At 43.9% G+C, this 26171-nt stretch overlaps 1 protein-coding gene and 1 long non-coding RNA gene across 4 annotated transcripts in view; one reads left to right on the forward strand and one right to left on the reverse strand.

Moving 5' to 3' along the window:
* FLT4 (fms related receptor tyrosine kinase 4) overlaps window positions 1-24672 on the reverse strand; it is a 94351-nt gene extending 69679 nt beyond the window's left edge. The window contains exon 1 of one of the 3 annotated variants that reach the window (XM_082211735.1): window positions 24354-24672. In XM_082211735.1, the coding sequence (XP_082067861.1) occupies window positions 24354-24411 (58 nt within the window). In that variant the 5' untranslated portion in view covers window positions 24412-24672. Of the gene's footprint in view, window positions 1-12171; window positions 12279-24353 lie in introns of those variants that run through there. The other 2 variants (XM_082211733.1, XM_082211734.1) reach the window with 2 other exon arrangements.
* On the forward strand, window positions 12463-20402 carry LOC309526016. The gene is made up of 4 exons (XR_014216620.1): window positions 12463-12765; window positions 13409-13530; window positions 19452-19588; window positions 20032-20402. It is a non-coding gene; the product is annotated as an uncharacterized lncRNA (long non-coding RNA).
* Window positions 24673-26171: the final 1499 nt, after the last annotated feature.

A 26171-nucleotide genomic window follows, 5' to 3' on the forward strand; every position in this document is an offset into this window, starting at 1 on the left:
TAGGATTGCATTCAATGTGTGTGTGTATTAGGAAGCTAATTGGTTCTGAAGGATGACAGCTCTAAGTGTCGTGGGTTAAGTACCCTCTAGAAACCTATGTGAAATGTCTTGCTTTCTCATATTTAAGGCACAACACCACCTTGCTTTGCACACTAAACCCTTCTCTATGCTTCCACAAATTTTGCTGCTGGGGATTGTTTGTTGGTGCTCTCAAAGAGCGGAGCTACATCAGCAGGAAGATGGGGAAACTGCAGATGTAACTGTGTCACTCATGGGTCTCTTGCGAAACAGCTCTTCTCCTTACGAATGCTGGGATTTATTTATTTATCTAACACATTGTTAGAAACAATGTCCCTGCCAGCAACTAACCCATGTTGCTTCCTTTAGGTAAAGGCAAAACATGCAAACAATGGTTGGGGCAGAGATAGGTGCTCCTCTGTTCTGCTCATGAGAACTGATCAGAGGGCTGGGCACAAATATTGTCCCGTGGAACTGGGTGGAGGATACAAGGAAGGATGCAAAATAACAAAAACTGAAGACACCTCTCTTAGCTTTATGACCTGTTAGGCAACAGCACTATACTAGGGTTGCAGGGGGGGAGGGGGGGAGAGAAAGAAAATGTACGGTCTGTGCAGGTTTAGGTTCTGGGATTCCTGCAGATGTATCCTGTCTGAGGCTCTCCACAAGTACAACAGGAAAAGGAACAAACTATCCTTTGGAATACACCATAAACTGCATTTATTGTACTGGGGGGTGGGGGGTGGAATGCGGGAAACATAGGATGACAGTAGTATTGACCAGTCATCTTGGAACCACCCCTCCTATCAATGTGTCCTACGTTCCTTGATTCATCTTTTGTTCCCTTTTAACTGCTGTCTCTTGCCGTAGTAAAAAGGAGCTTTCAAAATAAGTTAGTGACAATCGTAATTGCTGCTCTAGGTACATTGCCTTTGAAATAATCTGGAAAAGCACATGTTATAAGTAAGGCTTGTTATTCTGATTCCACATCTGGATGGTTGGCCCTGTTCTTCAGCATCCTGGCATCTCATTCTTAAGTAATGAGCTTGCGTGTTTTATCTTCTCCCCTCTCCCATGCTTGGCTTCAAATAAGACTTCCTGGTTTGTTAAGCCATGGTTTACTGTGATGTCAGCCTGGGAAACTGATTTAAGTGCTCCCTTCAGATCAGGATAAGTTTCTGAATTCAGACATCACAGGAAACTATGTCTTAACAAACCAGGAAAGTTCTTCTGCAGCTAAACATACAAGAAGAAGAAGAGGGAAGGTTTCAGAGCAGGGAGTGGTGGAGCTTTTCACTCATTCCTACATCAGTGAATCATGGTTTCTTGGGCTGTAAATATAACATTTTAAATTGAACCAGTAGCAACTAAAGATGTAATGTTGCATTGGAGGAAGGACCAAACCAGATGCATGTGTGTTTATAGCATTCATGCTTGCCAGTTTGGCTCTAAAGTGATAAACCCTATAAGAATCAAGCCTGTTCTTGCCTTATTCTCTATGCTCTGCTGCTTTAAAACTTTTTACCTTCAGCCTAGTTCTGATACCAGAAGTAAGCTGGCCGGAGGGGAAAGAACATTAAAGCAGCAAAGCATGTGGAGTAAAGGAGAGGGCAGGTTTTGTTCCTGTCAACCATGTGCTTACTGTTTACTATTAGATTCTAAAGGATGACTGAATATTGCTTTCCGTATTTGATATACGTTATTTTAAATTTATTGTGACTTTTTATATTAGATCAGATTGTTACTGTTACTGTTTGATGTTTTATTATGTTTTTATATATGTTGGAAGCTGCCCAGAGTAGCTGGGCCAACCCAGCCAGAAGGGCAGGGTATTATCATCATCAACAACAATTACTGCTTCTTTAAGACTCAGAAATTAACCCTTACCCTGGCAAACCCATGTTCAATAATCACATGTACATCTGGCTTAGTTCCAAGAGCAATAGGTATTCAAAGTGTTTGTGATACTGAGAATTAAGGCGGCAGCTTTCTAGGGAGTTAAAACATCTGTTAAATCAGGCTTCCTCAACCTCGGCCATCCAGAGGTTTTTGGCCTACAACTCCCATGGTCCCTAGTTAGCAGGACCAGTGGTCAGGGATGATGGGAATTGTAGTCTCAAGACATCTGGAGGGCCAAGTTTGAGGAAGCCTGTGTTAAATTCAGCTGAGGGGCAGTGAGTAAAGTTCATTAAGAGAGAAGTGTGAGAGTTAAAATAGGAATAGTAAATGATTAGTACATTAACAGCTGTTGTTGTTTATGCTTAATTGGTTCTAATTATCATTTCCAACTTCATGGGCAAGTGTCTCCCCCTCTTCTCTAAAGTCTGTCAATGACAGGGTGTGACATTGCCAGTTCATCACACCAACAACACAGGTTGCTATGCTGTGGTCTAAAGTGTGCTAAAGTGTGAAAAAAATAATGGTGAGTGGTGGGATATCCATTGTATGGTATTCTGTACTCCTATAGTTTGGAAATAATAATTATTCACCAGTTACATTGCATTTTCTTAAAAAGGAAGAAGATGCTTTTAAATATTTATCCTATACATATTCACAACAATTATTCAAAAGTTACAATAGAAAGCCAAAGAAGGCTCAAGAGATTCCCTTAGGCGATCTCTAGTTGAACTCATGACTTCTGCAATCAAACATTTTATCTACTGGACCATGCTAATTCCCTGCTTAAGTGAGAAGCAACTCTATAAAACCAGGGTGGCTAATACCAGGCCTAGGAGCCACATGACACCCCCCAAACAAACTTTCTCTGTTGTCCCCCCCCCCATTTTTGTTGCAACAGCAAAAAGAGAAGAAGAAAAACGCTAAAGTTGATCTTTCACCCCTTCCTAGTTATCAGATTAATCATTTGATAACTGGGGAGACAGCATCCTCCTCAGCTGAGCTACTTGGATGAGCTCAAGAGAGGGGACTGCGAGAGTTGACCAAGGGTGCCCCTCAGGCAAAAAAGGTGACGATCTCTGCTGTAAAACAAGAAGCCCCTTAAAATGATGGTTGTCTGGCAACAACTGGATGCTTGAGCGCATTTCAGAGGGTTGACCGCAATCTTTGGGTAGTCATTTTGCTGTTACATTCACAGCTGTGGAAGTAAACACAAAGGCAGGATCTGATCCTCAAATTTAAAAATCCCTTCTTCCAGATTCATTTGCAACTCTATTCCCTCTAATCCAAAATCACCACTTTGTATAGACACTTTGTATAGTTGATCCCACCAGGTTGAAATTCTCACTGGTGCCTGCAACCAGCCCCTCCAGACAGTTGATTTTCACAGGGAGGTCTGCTATGAAATGGCAGCTGACTGACATGCAGATGGTTTGTGTCTCAAGTAAAACCCCAGGGTGTGAAGGAGATACTCCTGCTAGACTATAATGCCCTTCCTCTCTCTCCAAGATTTATATGCTGTGACCTTCATCCTTTGGGTTTTTTCTCCAGAGCCTCATGGAGGAAATCAAGTGAGCTCACACGCATACATGATGACGAGTTAACATATAGCATCCATGCAGCTGTAAAAAGTATGAGTCATTGTGTCTCATATGTGCATACATTATTCTAATATTCACATACTATTAACATGGAGAAAGAATTAGTGTAATTAAAAAGGCATGCAGCAACTCCAGTAATATTTGTTTTCTCAAGATGGTTTCCAAGAGAGCTGGCAGCAGGATAGTAAAATAAACACAACTGGATTGATGGGACATTGAAAAAGGAAGCAGGATTCTGCATCCGCTGACACCTTGTCTATTTCTGGAAAACTGGGTTTCCTATTCCTATCCTTGATCTTTCAGTTTATGGTTTTTAAAGGGGCAAACTGCAGACAAGGATCTTTATCCAAAGTGGATTGATTGTCTGCCATTGCTTAAATGTACTTGTCACCAAACGTCTTCTATTAATTGAGATTGTTGACTCAAGATATCTTGTGCATAACCATATCATTATTGGCATGTTTCCATTCCTCTTTATTCTTGATATGGATAGCTCATTGCTGGGAAAGGGGGGATAATTTCCCTAAAACAGCATTTGTTAATGACTGCAACATGCATAATCAGAAAGAGTCCTTGGTGTACTGACAGGTTAGCAACAAGATTTAGTGGTCCAGTTACTTTTTTTTGTTTGTTCACTGTAAGTTGTTTTTACTAAAGCAAAGTAAAGGGGGGGCTGAACACCCCACCTATGTTTTTAGTTGATTTTTAACATTACAGAAAACACTCCTGAGAACTAAACAATACCAAGATATGCACAGGTCATGAGTTGTAAAGAGAGAGAGAGAAAATGCACAGTTGAGTTCTTTCGGGGGTACCTGTAGTTGTGTTAAGTTTGTGCATCAAAAGCAAAAAATCTTGTAGCACTTTTAACTACAGTATTAGCAAAAGCTTTCATGGCCCACACATCACTTCATAAGTTCATGGAAGCTTAAGCCATGACACATTTACTCCTATCTTTGAGGTGCCACAATACTTTTTTGTTTTTTTCTGGAATCAATCTTGTGGTTGGGGGTTCTGTCCCTTTTAAAACATGCAGTTACTTTTCCACAAGCTCCTCATGTAACCCTTACTACTCTAACCTACATAAGGGAACGCAAACATATTTATCTGCAACGTTGTAAATGAAGATCTTAAGAAACCACCTGAAAATGTAACAGCTGCAATATTTATTATGATAAGCAAATCTAATTTTTTAATTTTCATGTGGGTGGCAGAGAAATCCGTGAATATCAATCTGAAATCCTCCAACGGGGGATTTACTAGTGCTGTAGTTGGAAGTTCTGAAGAGGATTATCATGTTTTTCCTCAAGGGCACCATTTCAAATTTTGGTGGTAGAAGTGGGGATAAAGTTCATAGCAAACTTCAAGTCCTGCTATTGAATATATTCAACACCAAGTTACAAAGAAGCATTGGACTTTCACAGAGATATTGATGATAAATGATTATGTAGTCATGAGAGAAGGGGGATGCTTCCTCCTGCCCTCCCTAGGTGGTACCCATTTTTCCATTAATTTGATTCCCACTTACTGTGGAACATTCAGATTGCTCAGTGACAGCACAGATTCTTTGCAATTATTTTGTGCCATTGTTCTGGTAGTCTCACTTGATGCATAAGCAAGCAAAAACTGATATACATTTGCCATGGATTGTAGGGCTGTGCCCACACTGGCATCGTAATGCAGAATCTGCTACAGAAATCCATGCAAACACTTTAAAGAGTTTGCATAGTGCTTTACGATCTGTGACTATTTGCCCTTTACAACCTGGTTATGTGTATGAACCAGAGGAGCCCTTCACCCCCAATAAAAGATTTGAGGGGGCTGCCCCCCCAAGTTGATGGACATTGCCATTCAAATGGTGTGTGCATGCCATGACTTGTGATTGATTATGTGGGGCGGGGTTTATCTGACACACACTTCCCAATATTTTATTCAAGTTGGCACCCCTGGACTATGAACCCTTACCCCACAGCATAACATTGGCCAGTGAGTAGTACATATCAGAAACACCCTTTGGCAAACTGACAGGTGAGTAAAACAATTGTTCCTTACTGGTACAAGGATGTTGGCAATTCATTATAATTTGCCAAAGGCAAATTGTGTGAGTGGCTTACACAGAATTCTTCCTTTGTCCTTCCTGGTTATTCCCCTGCCCTTTCTTATAGGAGCCTTCTGGGTTTTCTTTTTTATGATCAATTTCTGCCTTTCTGTGCTTATCTTCTAAACACTACGTTCCTACCCATGAGCAGCAGATGATATGTGCCGGTTCCCAGTTTGCTCCCACTGCTCTCCTGGTTGTTGCATGTGCATGTTATTCAGGGAGGGGGCATTTCCGTAAAGTCAGACCTTGGCTGCATGACTGTGTCCCCAGCTCCACATACCTATCATCACTCAGCTGTCACAGCTCATGACAGCTCAGTCTAAGAAACTTTCACACTTAATTCCATTTATGCACTCTGCAGTTTCGAAAACAGGTGTTTGGTCAGAGCCAGAGGGATACGGACTCTTTGTTTTGCTAAGTGGGAAGATCACAGAAGCAAATGGGAGCTGTGTAGAATTTCAAAGCTGAGGATGAAATACTCAAGACCTTTCAGAGCCATTTTTAAAAGCTTCCCTTCCTGCCAGCAGGAAATCCTCTCCTGCATCCTCATCCCTACGTCTCAAAATGCTTCAGCATTTTTTGCACTTCCCTTTGCCTCCCTCTTGGAGGATTTGGCAGATCTGCTGATTCACAGAGTTTCCTCTCAGTGAAGTATTTAGTCCACACTATGCCCTTTGTGCTGACTCCCTTTCCAGTCTGATAATAACTGAAACCATGGGCTAGTTTTGTGACAGGGTTACAAGAGCAAGCCCTAATTATTCTTCAAGTCCACTTGGCCCTTCTGATTGAAATAACACAGACGGCATTAGGGAACAGGATCTGGTCAGCCACATCTTCGGCTCCCATACTCATATGGGCCACTCTGACAAGCGAGCAGCGGCACCCACTTGTCAATCACCTTACCCAGCTTCAAAGGAAAGAATTGGGCAAGTGCTCTACGTGTGATCTCAATTCTTTCCTTTCTTCTTTTGCAGTCTGGTATTGAAGTCAAGTCAAGCTGCAAAGGAAGATCCAGAATGAAAACAGGGCTTGCAGACACTGCCCATCAGCTGATCTGCACTGGATACAAACCTGATTTTCAACAGGGATCAGCAGCACTTAGGAATTCATGAATGCAGCCAATCCCAGCAGAGTTAGAAGCTGCCAATGATCCGCGGAAGATTTTTTTTTATTTTTATTTTTATTATTTAGACATTCGTTCTATACTTGCCATCGACCAAATCCTCTGGGAAGTTTACAAAACTTAATAATTTTTTTAAAAAAACCCAAAACAAAAGGCAATAAAAAAATAAGCTAAAACTAATAATGTCTATGCTATTTTACAAAATTCAGCATAAAACCAACACAGCGTAGTATAACATCACTATAAAACCAGGTTTAATCATTCAGAATTGAAAACCCACCAGAGCATTTAATTGAAAGGCCTGGGAGAATAAAAAGATCTTCACCTGGTGCCAAAAGATGCTACCAAGTACCAACTGAGCCTCTCTGAGGAGGACATTCAACACCACACCACCCACTCTCTCCCGCCCCCCACTTCTTTTCTTCCCAACCCTATACTGCATATAACACCAATGTCTCACAACAAATCTAACTGATCTGTAGAAAACACAACCTGAAGAAAGAGAGAATGCATGTGCTTTTGTAAACAAGAAAAATATTTAATAAAAATACTTTTAAAAAACAACAGCTGGGGGGCCATCATTGAAAAAGGCCCTTTCCCTCATGACCACCCACCCCACTTCATTAGGCAAGAGAATCAGCAGAAGGAACTGCATAACTTGGAGAAGTTCCGGCATAGAGAAGAGACCAGCAGCAACTATGCTGTGAGAACAGTTTTAAAACTGGCATTTGTTCTAACCTCACAGTCAGCAGATGGTGGGGAAATGGGAGGTGCAAGAATCAGCTTTGGCCTAGGGAATGGAATCCATTTTTAAAAAATAACACGGGAAATGGTATTTCCCTTCTCAAGCCTCCTTCTCCCCCTGGTTTGCCTCCAAGTGGATCTCTGAGCATTTCCAGATATTAGTGAATAAATTGGCAGCCAACTCAATGTCTAGACGGCCTTTGGGGTTTGTTCCTTGTGTCAACAAGAGTAGAGGTTACTGCTGACTAGTGATGTCAGCACCAGAAGTGTCAGGACGAGGCCACAGATTTTGCCTTCCTGGTTCAAAGTGTGTGCGTTCTTCCGCTTCTCCTTTGCAGATGTAGTGGCAGGAATTGTACCTCCACCCTGTCTTGCACCAAATCATTTTTCTATAAACACAAAGTTGGTCCACACAGACAAACACCTTCCAAGGATTTATTTCAGGCTTTAACAGCCACAGCTGCCCCAAAGTGGTCTCACAAAATAGAGCTACATTTATAATTAGGGGGCAAAAAAGAGGTAAAACCAACAGCGCAATAGTGATGCTACTTGATAGGTACATTTGCTAAAACAGTATTGTATCACAATTTCAGGAAATATAGCTATCAAGCTACAGTTCTAGATACCATTGTGAACCTATAAAGATCTACATTGTTTGGGCTGTAAATGCCTTAAGCAGAAATAAAAAACAAACAGGGCTCCATTCACTATGCCTGCTTCCACAACTCCTGTCAGGCAATCAACACCAGCAAGTACTAATTCAAGCCCATCACTCTTGTTTCCCCTCTCCTGTGTTGCTTCCTTCACCTGTCCACCACTGCCTCCACCTAGAGACCATTGACAAAGCATCCTGCAGCCAGCGTTCCATTTCAGTAACCCAGATACCGATGCTTTCTGTAGCAATCAGGACGAAGAGGCAGTGGGAGAAGGCATGGTAGTGAGAGGGAAGAGGCAAGGCTGGCAGGTTTGGACCAGAGCTCAGTTTGTTGGTATGCTTGTCTGACTCCAGAGCAACTCTTTTCTCTGCAGTTTGATTGGTCAGCCAAGCTAGCTGACTTCTTGATGGTGCCCTCCATGTGTCGGGTGGATACACTTAGGGCTACTAGTCTGATGTACCCTATGTTGACTCCCCAACTCTGAAGCTTGCTTCCACACACAAAAATGTTTCTGGGGTGCTGTAAGTTTCAACAAATACAGATAAGAATGAAGATAGGTTTATTCTAACCATGTTACTCATACATTTTTAGTTTATTTTAAAGTATAGATACGGAGATATACAGTGAACTGTTCTGAGTCATAGCAAGCGAGGGAAATTTTCAAGTATACTAAATACGCATGTAAACAAATAAATCCACACCAGAGGCACACAATCAATTTATATTGTGTACTATTTTTATAGGATCAGTGCCAATATCCTTTTTTTTGTTTCTCACATGAGGGCATCTGACAGTATCCCATGTGTGCTCCACATGGGGTTAATTTTAAGTCTTCCATCACTGTCTTGCCCCCGTCCCATACAAGATTAATTGCTAACACTCTTGCTTTTAGAAATGTATAGCTAATGTATAGCTAATAGTCACACTTTTGCCATAATTTACAAGGTGTTGATTATAACAAGGTCAAGTCTGCCCACCCATTCAGAGTTAATCATGCCGAAAGTTAGTCCAGAGTCTTTGTTTATCCCAAGTGATGATAAACAAAATAAGCAAAGGATTAGTTAATGTCCTCCAACCTGCTCCACATGGTATTAATTAAACTGTGAGCTCCCAGACCTATCCTAAGATAGTTGCTAACACGGGCAATGTCCGGTTCCTTTCCAAAGTGGAATCTACTCCACAGTGACATTATAGAGAAGTTTTAAGATAAACGGCCACCATTAAATTAAAATTCTGGAAAAAAAACCCACTGAAATGTTGTAAAGTCTACTCATTAACTAATTAAATAAGGATCTCAATATAAGTGATGCTTTGAAGATATGCAATGAAGATTAGAGCTTTTCCCAGCTAAATGACACTTAGAAATAATTTGTGGTCTGAAAAAAACAACCTGTATTTATACAAATAAAGAAAAGCACAAAACCTCTAGGTGGAACTTCAGAACATCCAGTGTTGTAAGCAGCAATATTCATAACTTTCCCTGCTCAGAAAGCATAGAGTTTTAATCATCTCACTTTCTGCATTAGCTTCAGCTTCTAAGCCATCTTCAAGGGCAGCTCCCCATATAGCACATTGCAGCAGTCCAAGCAGAAAGTCACTACAGCATGGAGAAGTGAGGACATTCTCAGCCTAGGAATGACTACAGCTAATGTACTAGCCTAAGGTTGACATAAGCAGGCCTAGTCACAGAAACCACTTGGGATTGCAGTGACAAACTGAAATCCAGAAGTACTCCCAGAGTCCTAAACTTTTCGTGGAGTGCAACCCCTCCCAGAATAGGCCATTCACCTAATTCAAGGACATGTACTTATCCTTTGTTTTGGTGTATGCAGCGACTAACTAGGTGGCCTAAATGAGAGCCCAAACAAATTTGAGAGCTGCTTCCTGTGGCAATGCAGGCCTTACAGAGCAGATGCAGCACCCTAAACCTGGGCTCCTCAAAGTTTGTCATAAAGGACCCTCCTTAAAATAACAAAGGGTGGATGCAGATGGCAGTCAACTTCAGAGCTGGAATTGTCACTGTAGTTTGGGGATGCATGGGCAGATAAAGGAAGGGAAATGGAAGGTGTCAGTTGGGTATCAGTGCTTTAATGTCCTCAAAGAATGAGGTTTGTAGAAGCTAGAAGTCCACATCAATAACTGGCAGAGGTGGCAGCTCCTTTGACCTTTCAGATTAACAATAAACACAAGCAGCACCTGACTACTGCATAGACACCCAAGTTATACTGTACAGTATATGACAATACATCATGCTGGGCAAGATGAAACACACAACTGAAAGCAATTGGTTACTGGGCTGAGTGAGCAGATGTCATATTTGTCAAACCTACCCCCATATATTCTCTGGGAGGCCTATCTCCCATGTGAACTGTGAAACTATTGGTTAAATATAGCTACTAGAACAACATGGTGAAATTTGGTTTCAGCTCTTAATACTTTAGGGCAAGAGTATGGGGAGGGGAGGCAGATATTTTAATGCTGTACATGAAACTGTCATGAAACCACTAGATCAAAATGGGCCATGCCAAGAATCTAGGAGTGCCTGTTTTATGGAGTTGGGATATTTTGAAATATGATATAATAATACGGGAAATCTGGCAACTCTAATTGTTCCTTGAGACAACATTATTATAGTTGGAGAAAGAGACCAGAATCAGTTTGCCTGTTTAGGTTCCTCAAAACTACAGCAACAAAAAACCCACCCCTCCTGGGACTGTCTTGGGAGATAAACAGAATGAAAAAACCGTACAAATGCCAAATTTCCAGGGGCGGGGGAGTCTGAGGCCCTTTATTCAGAGACAATAGTGCAAACAGAACAAAAAGCAGTACAGCACCTTAAAGGACAACAAATTTATTATAGCATAAGTTTTTGTGGACTACAGTCCACTTCATCAGATGCATTGACAGGATAACACTTCATGCACCTGAACTCAAAAGCTTTTGATATAATAAAGTTGTCACAAGACTTTGCTGTTTTTGCTAAAGAAAACTAACATCCCTACTCCTCTGGAAATTGTTACAGTGGAACACACCACCACAGGCAGTTCATTTATTCTTAAAAAACTGAGGCAGAATTAAAACAAGGATTAAAATTCATAGCCTGAATTTGGCTGGTGAACTTACATGCTCTCATGCCAATAGAAAATGCAGCTTCTAAGAAATCTAAGGGAGGTATCAGAATGCTCAGGGCAACCCCAAAGTTTGCCAAAGTACAAACAATATTTAAAAGTCCACAAATACCAAAATGGGGCAACCACATGCCCCCAAACAGCTCAATGCAGACTAAGCATGCTCCATGATCATCAGGAGCCATGGAATGTTGACTGTCAATTGGAAAAGAAAAATGGAAAACCAAGAATGGAAGAGTGAGAAAAGAATTGGCTTGCTTGAGCCCTTAGCAGATTTTAGGAAGCTGGAGGAAGACATGGTTAACTGGCTGGCTGGCCCTCTCCCTCAACAGGAATGCTACTGTTAAATGTGTGTGAGAGAAAATATATTGCAACGTTTTGTTGTAGGTCCCATTTATACACCAAATTTCTCAACATTTATAAAGACTACATTGCAAGAAGGAGATGGGTAGTCCTGCATTTCTTGCTTGCTCCAAGTGCTATAGAGTTTTTGTTGCCTTTCCTGGTTGTTCATTTCCTGTAGAATGGAGCTGAACCCAGCAATACCACACCCAGAAAAAGGTTGCATCCTGAGCCCTACAGCATTAGAAAAGGCAACACATATCCTGGATATCCTTCCTTGCAGCAAACCTTTTGGCAGGAATGCTAGGTTAGATGAGAAATGGCAACCCCATGTTCACAATATCATCGTGAGGTAGATCTATAAGTATAATTGTACTGGATAATTTGCTGTGTAACTATATAGGTCAGTATAATTTTGTCAAAGGTTTTATGTACCTTTTTAAAAAAAACCACCACCATTGTTATTTTCAATTTACAATAAAAAATCAAATTTCCCCATGCAGGCCTATTATATAACCTATGCATTCTTCATAAAAATAACTTAACAGAAATTATAACTCACCCCTTCTCACCTGGCAGGGAGAGGGGGTGCTATTCTGTGGTTTGCCTCAGGTTCCAAAATGTCTTGGGGCAGCCCTACAGTAATGTGTACACAGGCAACCAAGATGTGACAGAACAATATAGCACTGATATCATAAGAGGCAGCACTACAAGCTGTAGCCTTTAGGAAACCTGATGGCTGTGTGGCCGAGGAATATAACCTGACCTTTCTAACGCTTGGCCTTCCCTTGAAATATGCAGCATTACCGGCACATTGCTAGATGTTATGAACAATATTTAGTGTTTAGAAAACAGTAGTGGTGAGGGGGGGGGTGCTGTGACACCTCTTCTTTCTAATATGTTTGCCATATGTGGAAGTCCTTGAAGTAAAATCAAAAGGCATAAGGAGACAAGAGAGAGAGAGAACAGAAACCAGGCCTTGGCAAGTTGCCAGCTGCGTAGCGCCCTCTAGGTCTTTGCTCAGGGAACAGCATCTGTTCCTTGGGTCCTCCTGGCTGTTTATCTGTCTGCCTTTCTCTCCAGCCCTCTCCAGGAAACTCTATCTCATCATTCCCCTTACTTTGCTTCAGCTTGACTTCCTGAGTTCTCTTGCCAGGTTTACCCTTCATCTTCCTCCACACCTCCCCCGCACCATAACTGCCAGGCCGTGTTTGCATTTCTCTCCCTGTCAGCTTTCCTTTCTCTCCCCCCTGCCCCACCGCAGTGCCCTTTCCCTCCCCGGCTCCATCCTCTCAGAGAGGAGATGTCCTGGGCCAAAGTTAGCCTGTCAGGTAGCCACATGTCCGGCCTAGGGCTACCAGGTCAGCTGGGGCCACCCTGCAGACCTCCTCTCGGATCTGGGCTGTCAGCAGCCTTTCCATCCCTCTGCTGAGCTCAATACACTATGTGCTGCTTTTAAGTTAGAGGGGCAGGGTGCTCGTTGCACATCTGACAGCACGTGTTTCCTTGTGGATCTGGCCTGTCAACAACTGATGGCAAGGGGGCTAGCCATCTCTTTCTCTAGGACTGCCAGTTCTCTTTAGTTACATTCACCCCATACTTTCAAAGCACTCTTTGCACCACACATGGAGAATCCTGGGAGCTGGTGCTGGGAACTGTAGGTCTGTGAACTCAGTGCCTTTACCAAACCACAGTTCCCAGGATTCTTTGTGGAAAACTATTACCATTAAAGCTGAATAAGTACTTTAAATGTAGGTGTGGCCTTTTTCTATCAGTGTTCCTGTGACTTCTTTTAACAGTTGCCTGACAGAGAAACCTAACAGGAGATACTTCCATATCATCTCCATATTGGGAAACACTTCATCTGTTGAATTTGTTCACATCACAAAGGTGTGAAAATTGCTTGAGCACTTACAGAGAGGTGCGGAGGTGCCACCCCTGGTTTGGTCCTTGATTACTTCCATTACTTTGGAGTTACTGGCTAAATTTATAGCCTTTGAAACAGACCATTTCCCCCCAATGTGCAAACATTCCCTATTTAGGTTTATAAATGCATTACAGTTTTCTTGAATTCTCTGGTGGAGAGATGAGCTATAATCATAGCAGTATAGAGAGCAGGAAATGGATGGAAAATGCTTTGATCATATAATTAATTCTTAAAGGAATGCATATCTAATATTTTATTTTGCAGCCTCCCAGGATTGAAGAACTTCAGTTACCTCCCCCTTTAATAAAACAATCAAATAGTGCAACCTTTGCAGAGTACAAATCCTGATGATTACAAGTTCAAAGAGACAGTCAATGAATCTGCACAGATAACTCAGGCATCTTAGGACTACTAATAATCACAGGCAGGCATGAAATTCATTTTTTTCCGTCAAACAAAAAAGATGTCCATTGAAATGCCATGCTGTGGCTTTCTCAACAGCCTACTTGTGTTCAAATCAATCATATTTTCATAGTCAGAACTTCAAGTTGAAAATATATATATTTTTATAAATGGTTTGCAGGCCATCATAAATTGCCAATTTTTTTTTTAAAAAATTCTAATTCTACTGATTGTTGTTTTCCTATTTAAAATTGTTTCCATACACAATAACTCAAACCCCAGAGGTACTCACAAGCAGGATACAATAGCAGGGAAATGTTTATATATGCTAATGACTCAATTAAGGATGGTAATTACTAACAAATATGTTGTACTTAATAACTGAGTGTGCTTGAAAGGGGCTGAAAATCAGATGAACTAGCTGGTCTCATTCATTCAAGATGTAGCAGAAAGGTATAGCGAAATCCACAACAGTGTGGTCTCCAAAAACTCTGTTGTATTGATGAATTAATTGGACACCTGGTTTGGATATAACACTAAACTACAGTTTAGTGTTATAAAAATGGGCCTAGTCTCCCCCTGGGCCCATGTACCCCCTACTGCAGCTGAAAGGAATTCAGAAACTTTCATTTCTACAAATCTGTTGTATCAGCGATGGATCTGAATCTTTTTCTCAAAGCTTGGTGGTTTGTATTCTAAAGTGGATGATACAGTCTCTCTTCTCTTAAAACATTATAAAACTGTAAATTTAGTGCAAGCAGGAACTTTAGCCATCGATTTTTAATCAAACTTGTCAGTGCTAACACATATTTTTGCACTTGGGCAGGTAGCATAGAGCTTGCGCAAGACCACATTTATTTATGATTCCTTTTATCTACTCTTGCAATAAAACATGTTTTCATTGGGATTGGGGAAGGGGTTAGTGAGAGGTCAATGCTCTAAGCAATCTTTCCAATTCATAGCAATACTAGCTAAACAGCAGCTAAGCCAGAGTCTCCAGTCTATTACAAAGAAAGTATTACATTTCTCTTCCAGCCCCCAAAATTAAAAGAATATATTCCAATGCTAGCTAATTTCAAGCCATCTCCTACGGATAAATTCTTTGAAATGCCACCCAGGTCTTGTTATTGCTGTTGAGGACAGAGAGCTGGGGATTCAGTCGGCATTAGATTTTATTTGTCTAACCAGCTAGGGGTGGGGAGGGGGCTGTAAATACTGAGAAATGCCAAGCCCTGGGAGCACAGTCCTTGTCTGACTCTGCCACTGAACTGCAAAGTCAGGAGCAAGCAGAATGCCAAAGCTACATATCAGCATGAGGCAGTGGATGCTCATTCTTCGAGAATGAGGAAGGCACAACAAGGAAAGGTACTAACTTTAAAACACACACACACATTTTCCTCCCAAATATATTTTGGACAATACTTTGGTCAAAGCACCTCTTTCAAATACTGTACTGTACCATCTCTACTCTCACTCCTTTTGGTAAGTCTTACCCTGCTTCCTTCATTTGTATTCTTACCTCAAGGATATTTTCCCTGAAATATTAATATATTATGCAGAAACAGAGCCAACTCAGGACATTTTGCTGCCCAAAAGTGGAGCAACAAATGGACACACACACACACACACACAAATCAAGGTGCATAGTATCCAAAGCCAACCAAGTTATTGGGTATCTGAAGCAGAAAATCTCAAAAACAAGTCTCACCCTTCCTGGTTGTAAAAATAGAATAACTAAACAGAGAGAGGGCAGGTTTGGGTTAGGTGTAAAGGGATGGGGATGGGTTTAGTGCCAGGTGTAAGATGAGAGGGGTTGAAAAGGGGAAGTGGTCAGGCAGGGGTTGGTGAGCAACCTAAACAGTGGTGCAGCCCCTAGTATACAGGTAATCCTCGTTTTTGTGCGGGGGGGGGGGTTTACATCCCAGATCCTCCCATGTGCCGGCAGAGCACACATAAGCCTGCTCCGCCCCTACCCCATTCCGCCCCTTTTTGTGATGTCTTTATGACATTTTGGGGTATTTCCAGGTTCGGTGCTGTGCGTGTGTACATGCCATTCGGGCGCACATAAATCGGTTGTTGCCTGTATAAATAAAAATATAAAGGATGATCCAACTGGTAAAATAAATATGTTATTATCAGGGGACAGGGAACTGTTTAGGGGATTTTGCGGGGGGTTGCTGCTGTTGTTGATGTTAGTTTTTTATAACTTTATACTGGATCTTATGGTTTATGTGGAAATTGTTCAGTTTGGTTGTGTACTTTTTGATGTTTTGTTTATTGTTTATAACTACTTTTCTTATGTTTGTAGTTATGCATTTTTTATACGTTGTAATCCACTTTGAGCATAGTTTTAACTATGGAAAGATGGCATGCAAATAAAATGATGGATTGATCAGAAAATCAAATTACAAGGCTGAAACATTTGGTTCTCAAATCGCATATGTACTTGAATTGTACATTTTATAATTTGCAATATAGACATGTGGAGGAAGGACAACTAAATCCTTGTATACTTTGGCCCTAATACAGTCAGGCTTATTAGGCTTAGCCATGACTAAACTTGACCCACTTATTTCAACAAGACTAAAGTACAACTATTTCCTCCTCTAGATTTAGGGCCTATATTCCATAAGAGCCTTGGCTGTCCACATCATCTCAGTTTTACCTGTGGAAACAGTGCAATTTCAACTTACTAAAGTGCAATTTCTGAAAACTTCTGGTTTGCCAAAGGTTTTACATACCCCAGGCCCTTGCAGTGATTCCTGGAATTTTTATTCTCAATTTCAATCAGCCAACAGTCCCTCGGACATCATTGATTGCAGAACAAGAAATTTAGGATTTAGCCTAGTAATAAAAACTTCCTTCTTTCTGTGGAACACTCTGCAGGGCATTGCTATGTTCCTTTCTGCTCTGTCTACAACTCTTGAGACTATTCTGGTTGATCACCCTTATTCCTTCCTGCAGATGCTGCTAGGGTGGAAATGAGGTAAGATTTAAAACTGCAAGGAAAACAGAACCACCAGCAAGCTGGAGCAAATATGGTTACTATTTGGAATAGGCAGTAGGCTCTTCCAAAATACGTAGGCTATGTACATATTAGTGACTTAAAACACAATGAGATGCCCGCCTGCTGCATTTCAAGTTGCATTTGCCTGGCAAGGATATCTTCATCCAATGCACATTTTCCCTCGCCTGCAATTCCCCTATGAAGCTGTCATCTGCACATGCACAATGGTTGTCTCAAAGGTACACACCTCAGCTTAACTGGGAAGTGAATGTGGCTTATGTTTTCAAATCATATGGCAACTGGTTTGAGGGAAAACACATCAAGCATCAAGAACTACATGATAGATATGGATTGTGGCTAATGTCAGGTGTACCTCCAGAATGAGAGCACACTGGAGCCAGGGTAATGTGCGCACAGGCATTGTTGGACATAACAGTCACTTATTTCCATGTTCCCTTTTAGAGGTTTATTGAAGCAACTCAAACAATCCTGTGCACTGTTAATACATAAAGTCGGGGTATATGTACAATTTAACTCAGCGAAAAAAAAGTCAACAGTGACGCAGCAGCGGGTATTTACAGAGGAGAATCAGAGGCTGGAAGTGCTTAGCCTTTCCCTACAGCCATTCTCCTGGACTTGTTGCTTGACTGATGGGCTAATGCATGGCCTTGGAGCCACCTGGGCAAAACAGGGAGCTGGGAGAGAAAGAGAGGGGTGGGGAACTGGTGAGAGAGAAGGGTTATGGGGGACATTGGTGAGCTGAAAATGTTTAAGCACTCACTCTTGCCCAGTAACACTCCCTTGCTAATGCCCTGCCTATCCACTCATTAACAGTATTAGGCAAACTGGGAACCTGTGTTTGCCTAGTAATGTGCAGTTTACAATTCTGCAGCCAGAAAAACCAACATTTGGTGAACAACATGAGTTATGCTAATTGGATATGTTTGCAAAATTGCATGCCCCATCTTGTCTTGTTTTAAATCCAGAGTAACTTTGCCCTCTTCAGTGAAGTGGAAATTGGAGCACGTTTCCTATCTCTTATTTCAAGCAGCCTTTCTTGGAATATTATTTTTAATGTATCAGTCACCACATGGAAAATTAAACCACGGATACAGAAATGCTTAAGCTTCAAGTCAAAGTTGGACAAACACTGGTGATCATTAGGATGTCCACAATGAATTTCACCATAGCTACCCCCCAAATCATCAGTGCTTGCCTAGCTCTGACCTGCAGTTTAAGCTGTTCTGTGCTGAGGTTTCATTCTCCAAATGGAGATTCATACATGGGGTAAAGGAATAGCTAAGTGTGCACATGATGACCATTCTCATGGAGCATGTTGCTCCATGAAAAAATGGCAGAAGTCAATACAAATATAGTGGAGTTGCTTTTATTGGAAATATATTTACTTCAGCAGTTCTAATATGGGTTTGTTTTGTATGTAACTGTAAATGTAGACTCTAGTACACAGATCATATCAAAGCACCATGTATGGTGAAAATACACGTCTGAATGTTTTGTTCATGCTGCTTGTACAGAGATTCCTTCTTGACTGCCTCTCACTTCTGACAAGCCCTGCGTCACCATGTACCATGCCATTGTTATTGCTGGCCTTGCTGACACATTGTCACCATAAGTCAGTGGAAAACTCTGCCCGGGCCTGGACTCCAGCCAGAAGGCTCTACTCCAGGATCCCCCTTTCCCCTCTCCCCATGAACTCCTCCCTGAGTCAGCTGGCTCAACCGCCCACAGAAAGGGGGAAAAAACACCTCCTTGAAAGACGTCATCATTTCATAGTTGGATTATTTTCAGACTAGAAATGCAGCGTGATTTGTTTACAAGTAAGTGAGCAGATCAACACACTGAAGTACAGATACTTTCTCCCCCTGGAAAATGTATATTAAATGGCCAGTGTCAATCATGCCTGAGTTGGCCGGGCATGCTGTTCTCCTCCCCCATCCTCATCAAAATGAAAACTGACCCATTGCCTACCTAGACACCCATCATAAAGGGGTCCCTGAACTGTTATCAGGCTATGACAGTTTCCACCATCGGATTCCTCCTGCCCATCAGGAAAGCTAAATAAGGACCGCAGTTCAGGCGGCTGCAGGAAGAGGGGAAATGCAGGACATCCGGCCCAGCTGCCAATTTTTCCTTTCCCATGAACCACTGCTGACCTCCGCCAGCAAAGGCTTGGACATCATGCCTGGCATCATAGCTAAGCATCTTCACTTAACTCTTTGCAGGCTACCTGTTAAAAGGCAGGGACCTGCAGATACCTGGATTAATCATAGTGCGTGACTCAGTTTTACATAAAGTTCAGAGAGTGTAATATTGGCACAGTTTGAGCTCTATAATGTATCACCCAACTTCAGTTCAGGGCATGCCTGTCTCAGCAGTGTATAAATTTAACCCATTTGTAACAGCAAACAGTTGACTATGTACCTCTATTAAGTTTATGCCAGGAAGTTAAGCATATGCATTCAGTGATTATTTTATCTCCTTATAGACAGGTTTACAGTTGCTTGTCTATGTGACAGCTATACTCACACACTTCCAGTATGCTGAACAGGTTATTTCCTATTATGAAACCATTAACGGAATAAACTGACATCTGGCGAACTCTAGGTTTACTACAATGAAAAGGTAATCCCTGTATCCTTTAGAAACTTCCTAATGTCTAAAGATAAATTCCAGAAGGTCCACTCTCTTTTCTGTGAATAACATATTGGGTTATTATTTTTTCCTGTCTGATCAGATAACTTGGGGTTTTTTTATGGAGGAAAGGGGGATAAATCTTTGCTGTAAATTCATAACACAGATGGAGAGAAGTGAAGAGGCATTATTTATATAGGAGGAGTAACTGTGGAAAAGCAATACTGTTTAAAATATTGGAAATAGTCAGAAGGGCAAGTGGATGACTGCAGTTGCAGAATGTGAGGGGGGCAGATTCAATAAGTTAGTTCGCCAGGTTCTGCCCCTTATTGCATTACACAACTTTGCATTCTTTCTTGTCTCTCCAGTGACTGGTGATTCATGATATCCTTGTGATTTTGCAGCAATATTATCTTTGTCTCTTTTTTATGAAGGGCATCAATGGACTGTAGCACAATAACTGGAATTCCATTTGGACATTTGCTAGCTTGTTTTGGATTTTCCATCATCTCTTGGTTTGGCCTCACTGCCAAGTAGCCACAACTGTGCTGAGCTGGCTTTGAATGTCTTAGTCAAGTGTAACATGAGAAGGCTATTGCAAGAAGAAGAAGAAAACTAAAAGGACTGAGGAATTATAAGGTGGGACGGTGGACTGGAAATCCCCCTTTGTAAGCTGTCTGTACTCACAATGGGAGCATAGGAACCTGCCTTATACCGAGTCAGACCATTACAGCCTACACTGTATTGTCTACACGGACTAATAATGGCTCTCCAGAGTTTCTGACTTTTTCTGACTTTTACCAGCCCTATTGGTAAAGTGTGGGATGCAAAGCATGTGAGTATATGTAGACTTATTTTTGTGAGGGGGTAGAAATCAGGGCGTAGCAAGGGGGTGCGGTAGGTGCGGTCCACCACAGGTGTCCCCACTGAAGGGGGTGACAAAATGGCGGGTGGCACTCACTGTAGGGCCTGCAGCGTGCCCGAGCCACACATCTCAGGCACCCACAGGCTCCACGATGTCTGCCCACTGCCTTCCCCCCCCCAGCTGTAGGGTGGCTGAGGCCCTGGCCCCTGTGGGTGCCAGGTGCCCGTCCTGTCCCTCCCTAAGGGCACTTCGCGTCCCATCCTGTCCCTGTGGGTGCTGTGTGCCCCATCCCTCCCTAAGGGCACTGCACTGCACTCCCCGCCTCGTCCCCCCCATGGGTGCCGTGCACCCTGCCCGTCCCTATGGGTGCCGCACTCCCCGTGCCGTCCCTATGGGCGGTTCGCCCATAGGTGCCCGAAAGGCTTCCTGTGCCGCTGGGTAGAACCAGGCTTAAAACACAGAGCCAGCCTAGGCACTGAGCCTGGCTGTGTCCTTTTAATGACGAGGCACTTTGGAGGAGCAATGATACCACTGCAATTCATTAAGCACCATTACAGTTTTGACCTTAGGAGAAATCCACCAATGGGACTAACACAACCCACCTCATTAGCAGCTTGAAATAAGAAACAAAGCTTTAAGATAGCCAGAGGCAATAAAAATCCTGGGATTAATTTAAACAGTCACTGGATATCAGAGCAGCTGCAGAAGTATTTCTATGCCCACAGAGGAGAAATTATGGTCGTGCTGCAATCCATCGGAATGCCTAGCACCAAGTCCCAGGCTACAAGGAGCAGGGGGTATCTGTTTAACACATTGTGTCAAGCGTCCTTGCAGCAGGTGCTGTGGCAATTGGGGATCTATCGGGGAAAAGTGCGGCAATAATATATTCCATATGCCCTCTGCAATCATGTCAGCATGCTCCACTACGTCTGCTACAAGGATTTGTCTGCCTCCCTCAGCTACATTCCTGGAAGCGGTAGGTTTGAGTTTTACTTGGCCTCGTGCCAAAAGGATGCTTTTAGCACTCTCACTGTAAATGGAGACTTGATCCATGAAGCCAGGCGAGTCAGTATGATCTGCAGTCCAGCTATGTACCGCAGGCCAAAGAAATTGGTGCACCCTTAACCAAGTGGCTGGGTGGGCCTGAGGAGAACTGACTGTGCGTGTTTATTTACAACTTATCATACAAAATAAGGAGGCAACAAAGAATGGGCCTTGTCCCATGCTGGTAGGCATTGGCGCAGCGTGGGTTGCCAGTGCCCAGGGACGGAAGGAGGGAGGGAAAAGGACAGAGTACGCATGCACATTCCTAATGGCACCCAGGAGATCACAGCCGCAAAGATTAAGAAAGGAGAAATAATTCCGCTGCCTGGAGAGGACACTTTCTGGTTTGCATGGAGAAGCCATTTTCAACAGAACTCAGCAATGGAAGCATGCACTGTATTGAGGCAGCACCGGATGTTGAAATGTTGCACCCCTAAGAATTTTGCACCCGGGGCAACCACCCCTGTGATTCCGCCCCCACACACCACTATTGCCAGGGGCTGATGAGATCTGTATAGTCCAACAACATCTGAAAGCCCCCAGTTTAGACATCCCTATTATAAAGAGCCCAAATACAGGAGTCTGTAAACCTCCTCACCCAAACCACAAGACTTAACATTTCTTAACATTATGTGTGATGATTACCCTGCCACACACAATTCTCCCAGGGAATATGTATGGATCTCCTCATCTCTCCTGCTTTAGCCTCTCAATAACCCAGGGAGATAGGGCAGGCTGACAAAGCGACCGGCTAAAATCACCTACCCCACCCCTGAACTATGGTGCAATACTGTCTGGATGTAAAAGGAAATATTTACAGATCAAAGTTAAGTATGCCAATAGTGGCACCTGATCATCAGACACTCATGTTGGCATAAGAGACAGATAAAGAGTGTTAAAGCTACTATAAAAAATTGTGTGCCATTGAAACTAATGTACTCCAAAGTCACCAGGTGAGCTTCACAGCTAAACATGGGTCTGAACATCACCACCATCAGCTTTCAGAACACATTCAAGCCCCTATGCCAGATTTATCTCACACCTGTTTATTCTTCATTCCTTTCTAGCTATTCGTTTAGGAAAGGTGGTGTTCTCCATCCACACTGCCCTCCTGCCTCACAGAAACTCTGATCCTTATGAAGGAAGCATTATATCAACTCAGTTCTCTTTGTATCAGGACATGAAAAACCAAGCATGTGCGCTGCTTGTGTGCACTCCACCCCAGAGGCAGCAACCCAGTGTGTATTAGCCTTGTTCAGACCCATTAGGTTAGTAGGAGAAAGGTAACATCACCCACAAATAATTCATCACAGTGTCCAATTCCAGCTGCAAAGCACTATGCTTTAAAAGCACCTTTGCTGAGCAGCAGCTGTCTGGACTTGCAATGCGCATGGTGCTGCAGTCTATACCTCTCAGATGCTTAAGACCCTGCTTTTAAATCACTTTTTTGTGGAATAAACAATACACCACAACAGTGATGAATCATAGAGCTGTGATGATAGAAAATGGTCTTATGCTGCAAAAATTGATCTTACCGCATGCAAAGCTTCCTGCACTATGACTTTTGCTGTGGTCTCTCTGGTTCCTTATAGCCTCCTACCTGAACGCTAGCAAATCATGTGTCATAGTCCTCCTCCACAGAAACATTTTCAGCATCTCAGCAAATGTTGCCTACAGCTTTATTTTATTAGTAGCTCTGACCTGCAGGCCCTCTGACATGCAGACCACCTCCCTACTCCCAAGTCTGACAGGCATCTCATGCAGTCTCAGCCAGTATAGGTCTACTCAGAAGGAAAGTCCCACTCAGGGGTGCTAACTTGAATAAAATATTGGTGGGGGGAGGTAAGCACCACCCCACATAATCAATAGCAAGATGCAGCGTGCACATACCATTTGAATGGCAATGTCGATCAATGGGGGGGGGGCTCCAATATTTTATTGGGGGAGAGTGAAGGGACCTCAGCCCCTAGGAGTTGGCTCCTATGGTCCCACTTTGTTCACTTTGTGACTGCAGCCCTAGTGTCACATGTGTTTTGGCAATAAATGCAGTAACTTGAACCAACTTATGTGTCTCAGTCTGCATAGTACACAAACAACGGGCAATGCATTAAAAAGGAAAAGAAAGAAAAAACCCAACACAAAGGCAGGATAAACTGTGCAGGATCACACCAGAAGGCACTTCCTGAGGAACCAGCGCAGGTTTGATCCCTGTTGCGGGGTTAAACCAAAGGGATGTCTAAAGTCCCCTTTCCTGCCCGAACTTTGCGTGCAGCTGGAGGAAAAGATTAGTCACCCAAGAGTGCCCTCTGGTGGTTGAATGGCGCTCGGTCATCCAGCTGAAGTCGAAAAAGATGGAACAAGTAGTCGAAGGAAGCGGGTACAGCACTACTAAGTTGGCAGATGCTTTGCCCGGAGAGCGGCGGAGTTGAACAAAAGAGGGAAAGGGATGAGAAAGGGAATGAAGGGACAGAGGAAGAGCGCACAGCTGGGGTCTCAGAATCCAAAGAAGCAATAAAAGCGGGGGGAGCTGAAAAGTGGCAAATATTATCTAGAGAAGAAAGGGAGGCAAAAGGCAAGGTTGGGGGCCGAGGCCACGGAGAGCGTGCAAGGAGCAGCGAAAGGGTGAGAGGAGCCAGGGGATGCCCGTCCCCGCCGGTGCCAGGCGGTCGGGAGCCGCTGGGGCAACTCCGCGCACGCGGGCGGAGGGAGCGCGGAGTTGCCGGGCTGGAGCTTTCCGCTCCGTCTCCCGCAGCCAGGCGATGCCCCGTCCCATCCCTTGCCAGCCCACAGCAGCTGCGCGGCGCCGCCGGCGTGCGCTCCGTCGAAGGCGCGCCTGCGCTCACTCACCTGCTTCCGAGACGATGCCGATCCAGAGCCAGAGGGAGAGCGTGCCCACTCTCTTCATTTCCAGCGAAGGGGCTGCGGCAGCAGGCGAAGCCACGTCTGGCAACGGGGGCTCCGCGCTTGCTTCTACTCGAGGGCCGGCGCAAGGCTGTGCCTCCTCCGTCCGCCTCAAGCAGGGCGGGCGCGCTCTCTCGATGCCTCGGGCGCGCTTCCCTTTCCTTTTCCTCCCGCTGCCGGGAGCAAATCCCGCTGGAGCTGCTTGGCCAAGTTTGCCCCGGCGCAGCAGCTCGGGCCGGGGGCTGCTCCGTCTTTGCGCGAGGCAGCCGAGCCGGTGTGAGGGGCGGAAGGAAGGCGGGAAACGCGCGGCGGGGGGCGGGGAGCGAAGGTGGCCGGCGGGCGGGCGGGCTGGTGGGCAAAGGGGGGAAAGTGTGAAGAAGGGGGACGACGACGAGAAGGGCACCGAGTGTGGGGTGGGGCTTGCTGGGTCGGAAAGCGGAGTTTCTCCCTCACCCGCCAAGGGATAGCGGCGGGAGAGAGACGGGGGTGGGCGTGGGGAGAGAGAAAAGCTCTTCGACGACGGGGTGGGCAGGAGCGTTAAGGTGTGTGAGGGGAGCGCGCGCAATTAGAGCAAAATTGGCCGGGGGGGGGGGACTGGACGGCGGGAGGAATCACGTCGCGAGTCAGATGGAATGATGGGCTCCGCGTGGCAGGCCGAGAAATTTGCTGGGAAAGGCGATGGGCAGACGCAGCGTTGTGGGACGGGGGAAACGCGGCAAGGAGCAGGTGAGAGGCTCCACCACCGCCTTGCTATTCTTATAAAGGCAAATGGTTTCCTCGGGCAAAGGGGCGCGTCTGGAGTCTTCTCTTTTGAGGACGCCCGTTCTGTGTGCGCTCCACAACATCGTCATCAACAACAACAACAACAGAGGGACAATACAATAAATGAGCAATTTCCTGACACTGACATTCGATGAGGGGAAAGCTTCACCTGTTGGATTTTATTTTTATTGCCGACGCTGCCAGTGTTAGAGAAGCAGGAGCTCTGCCAGAAAAACAGTGGCATCCATAGTGTAATGTGCTTCCTTGCTTATATCCCTTTTCACTCCTGGAACATGCTCTTCCAGTTCCTGCTGTGCTTTCTGTGCAAAGCCAGAAGCATCAGAAATAGTCTCTTCCATGGGGCCATGGGAAGAAAGGTGGGCTCCACTACCTGCTTGTGATTCCACGTGGATAAGCAGTGCAGTCTATGCCTTAGAGCAGGCATGTCCAACAGGTAGATGGTGAAGAGGACCCCCAGGAGTGAGGTCCACCATCCCTGCTATATAAAAAGTAGTGATGATAACGCAAAGGCAACATAAGACATATAGATAACAAAAATAGAGGGTAGAGCCGATGTCAAATCTCTGCCCAGCCTTTTATCTTAGTGGGTGACCCTTGGGCAAGTCTAACCTGCCTTTCTGGGTTACTGTGAAGATTAAAATCAACCCTACACTACCCTCCTTCCTTGGAGAAAGGGAAGCATGAAAATGCAGTGCAACAATCCCAGTAACACAGAGCAAGTGCACAGACAGGAATGCATAGACATGTGGACAGGCGCACTAAGGGATCCTATAAAATCATACTAGCTGACTTTGGTTCCATGCTAACAAACACACTTGCCATGCATATTGCCAGCTGCAGAAATAGATGAGTGGGGGGGGGGTGTCACCCAGCCATACAAATGTGCAAATCAGGACAAACTGATGGAATGCTTGACATAAGTATGTGTATCACTTCGCCACTACATGTCCAGGTACATACACATGGATTCATATGTGTGTC

The sequence above is a fragment of the Podarcis vaucheri genome (genome assembly GCF_965113315.1).
Source record: "Podarcis vaucheri genome assembly, chromosome: 2".
Classification (NCBI taxonomy): Eukaryota; Metazoa; Chordata; class Lepidosauria; order Squamata; family Lacertidae; genus Podarcis; species Podarcis vaucheri.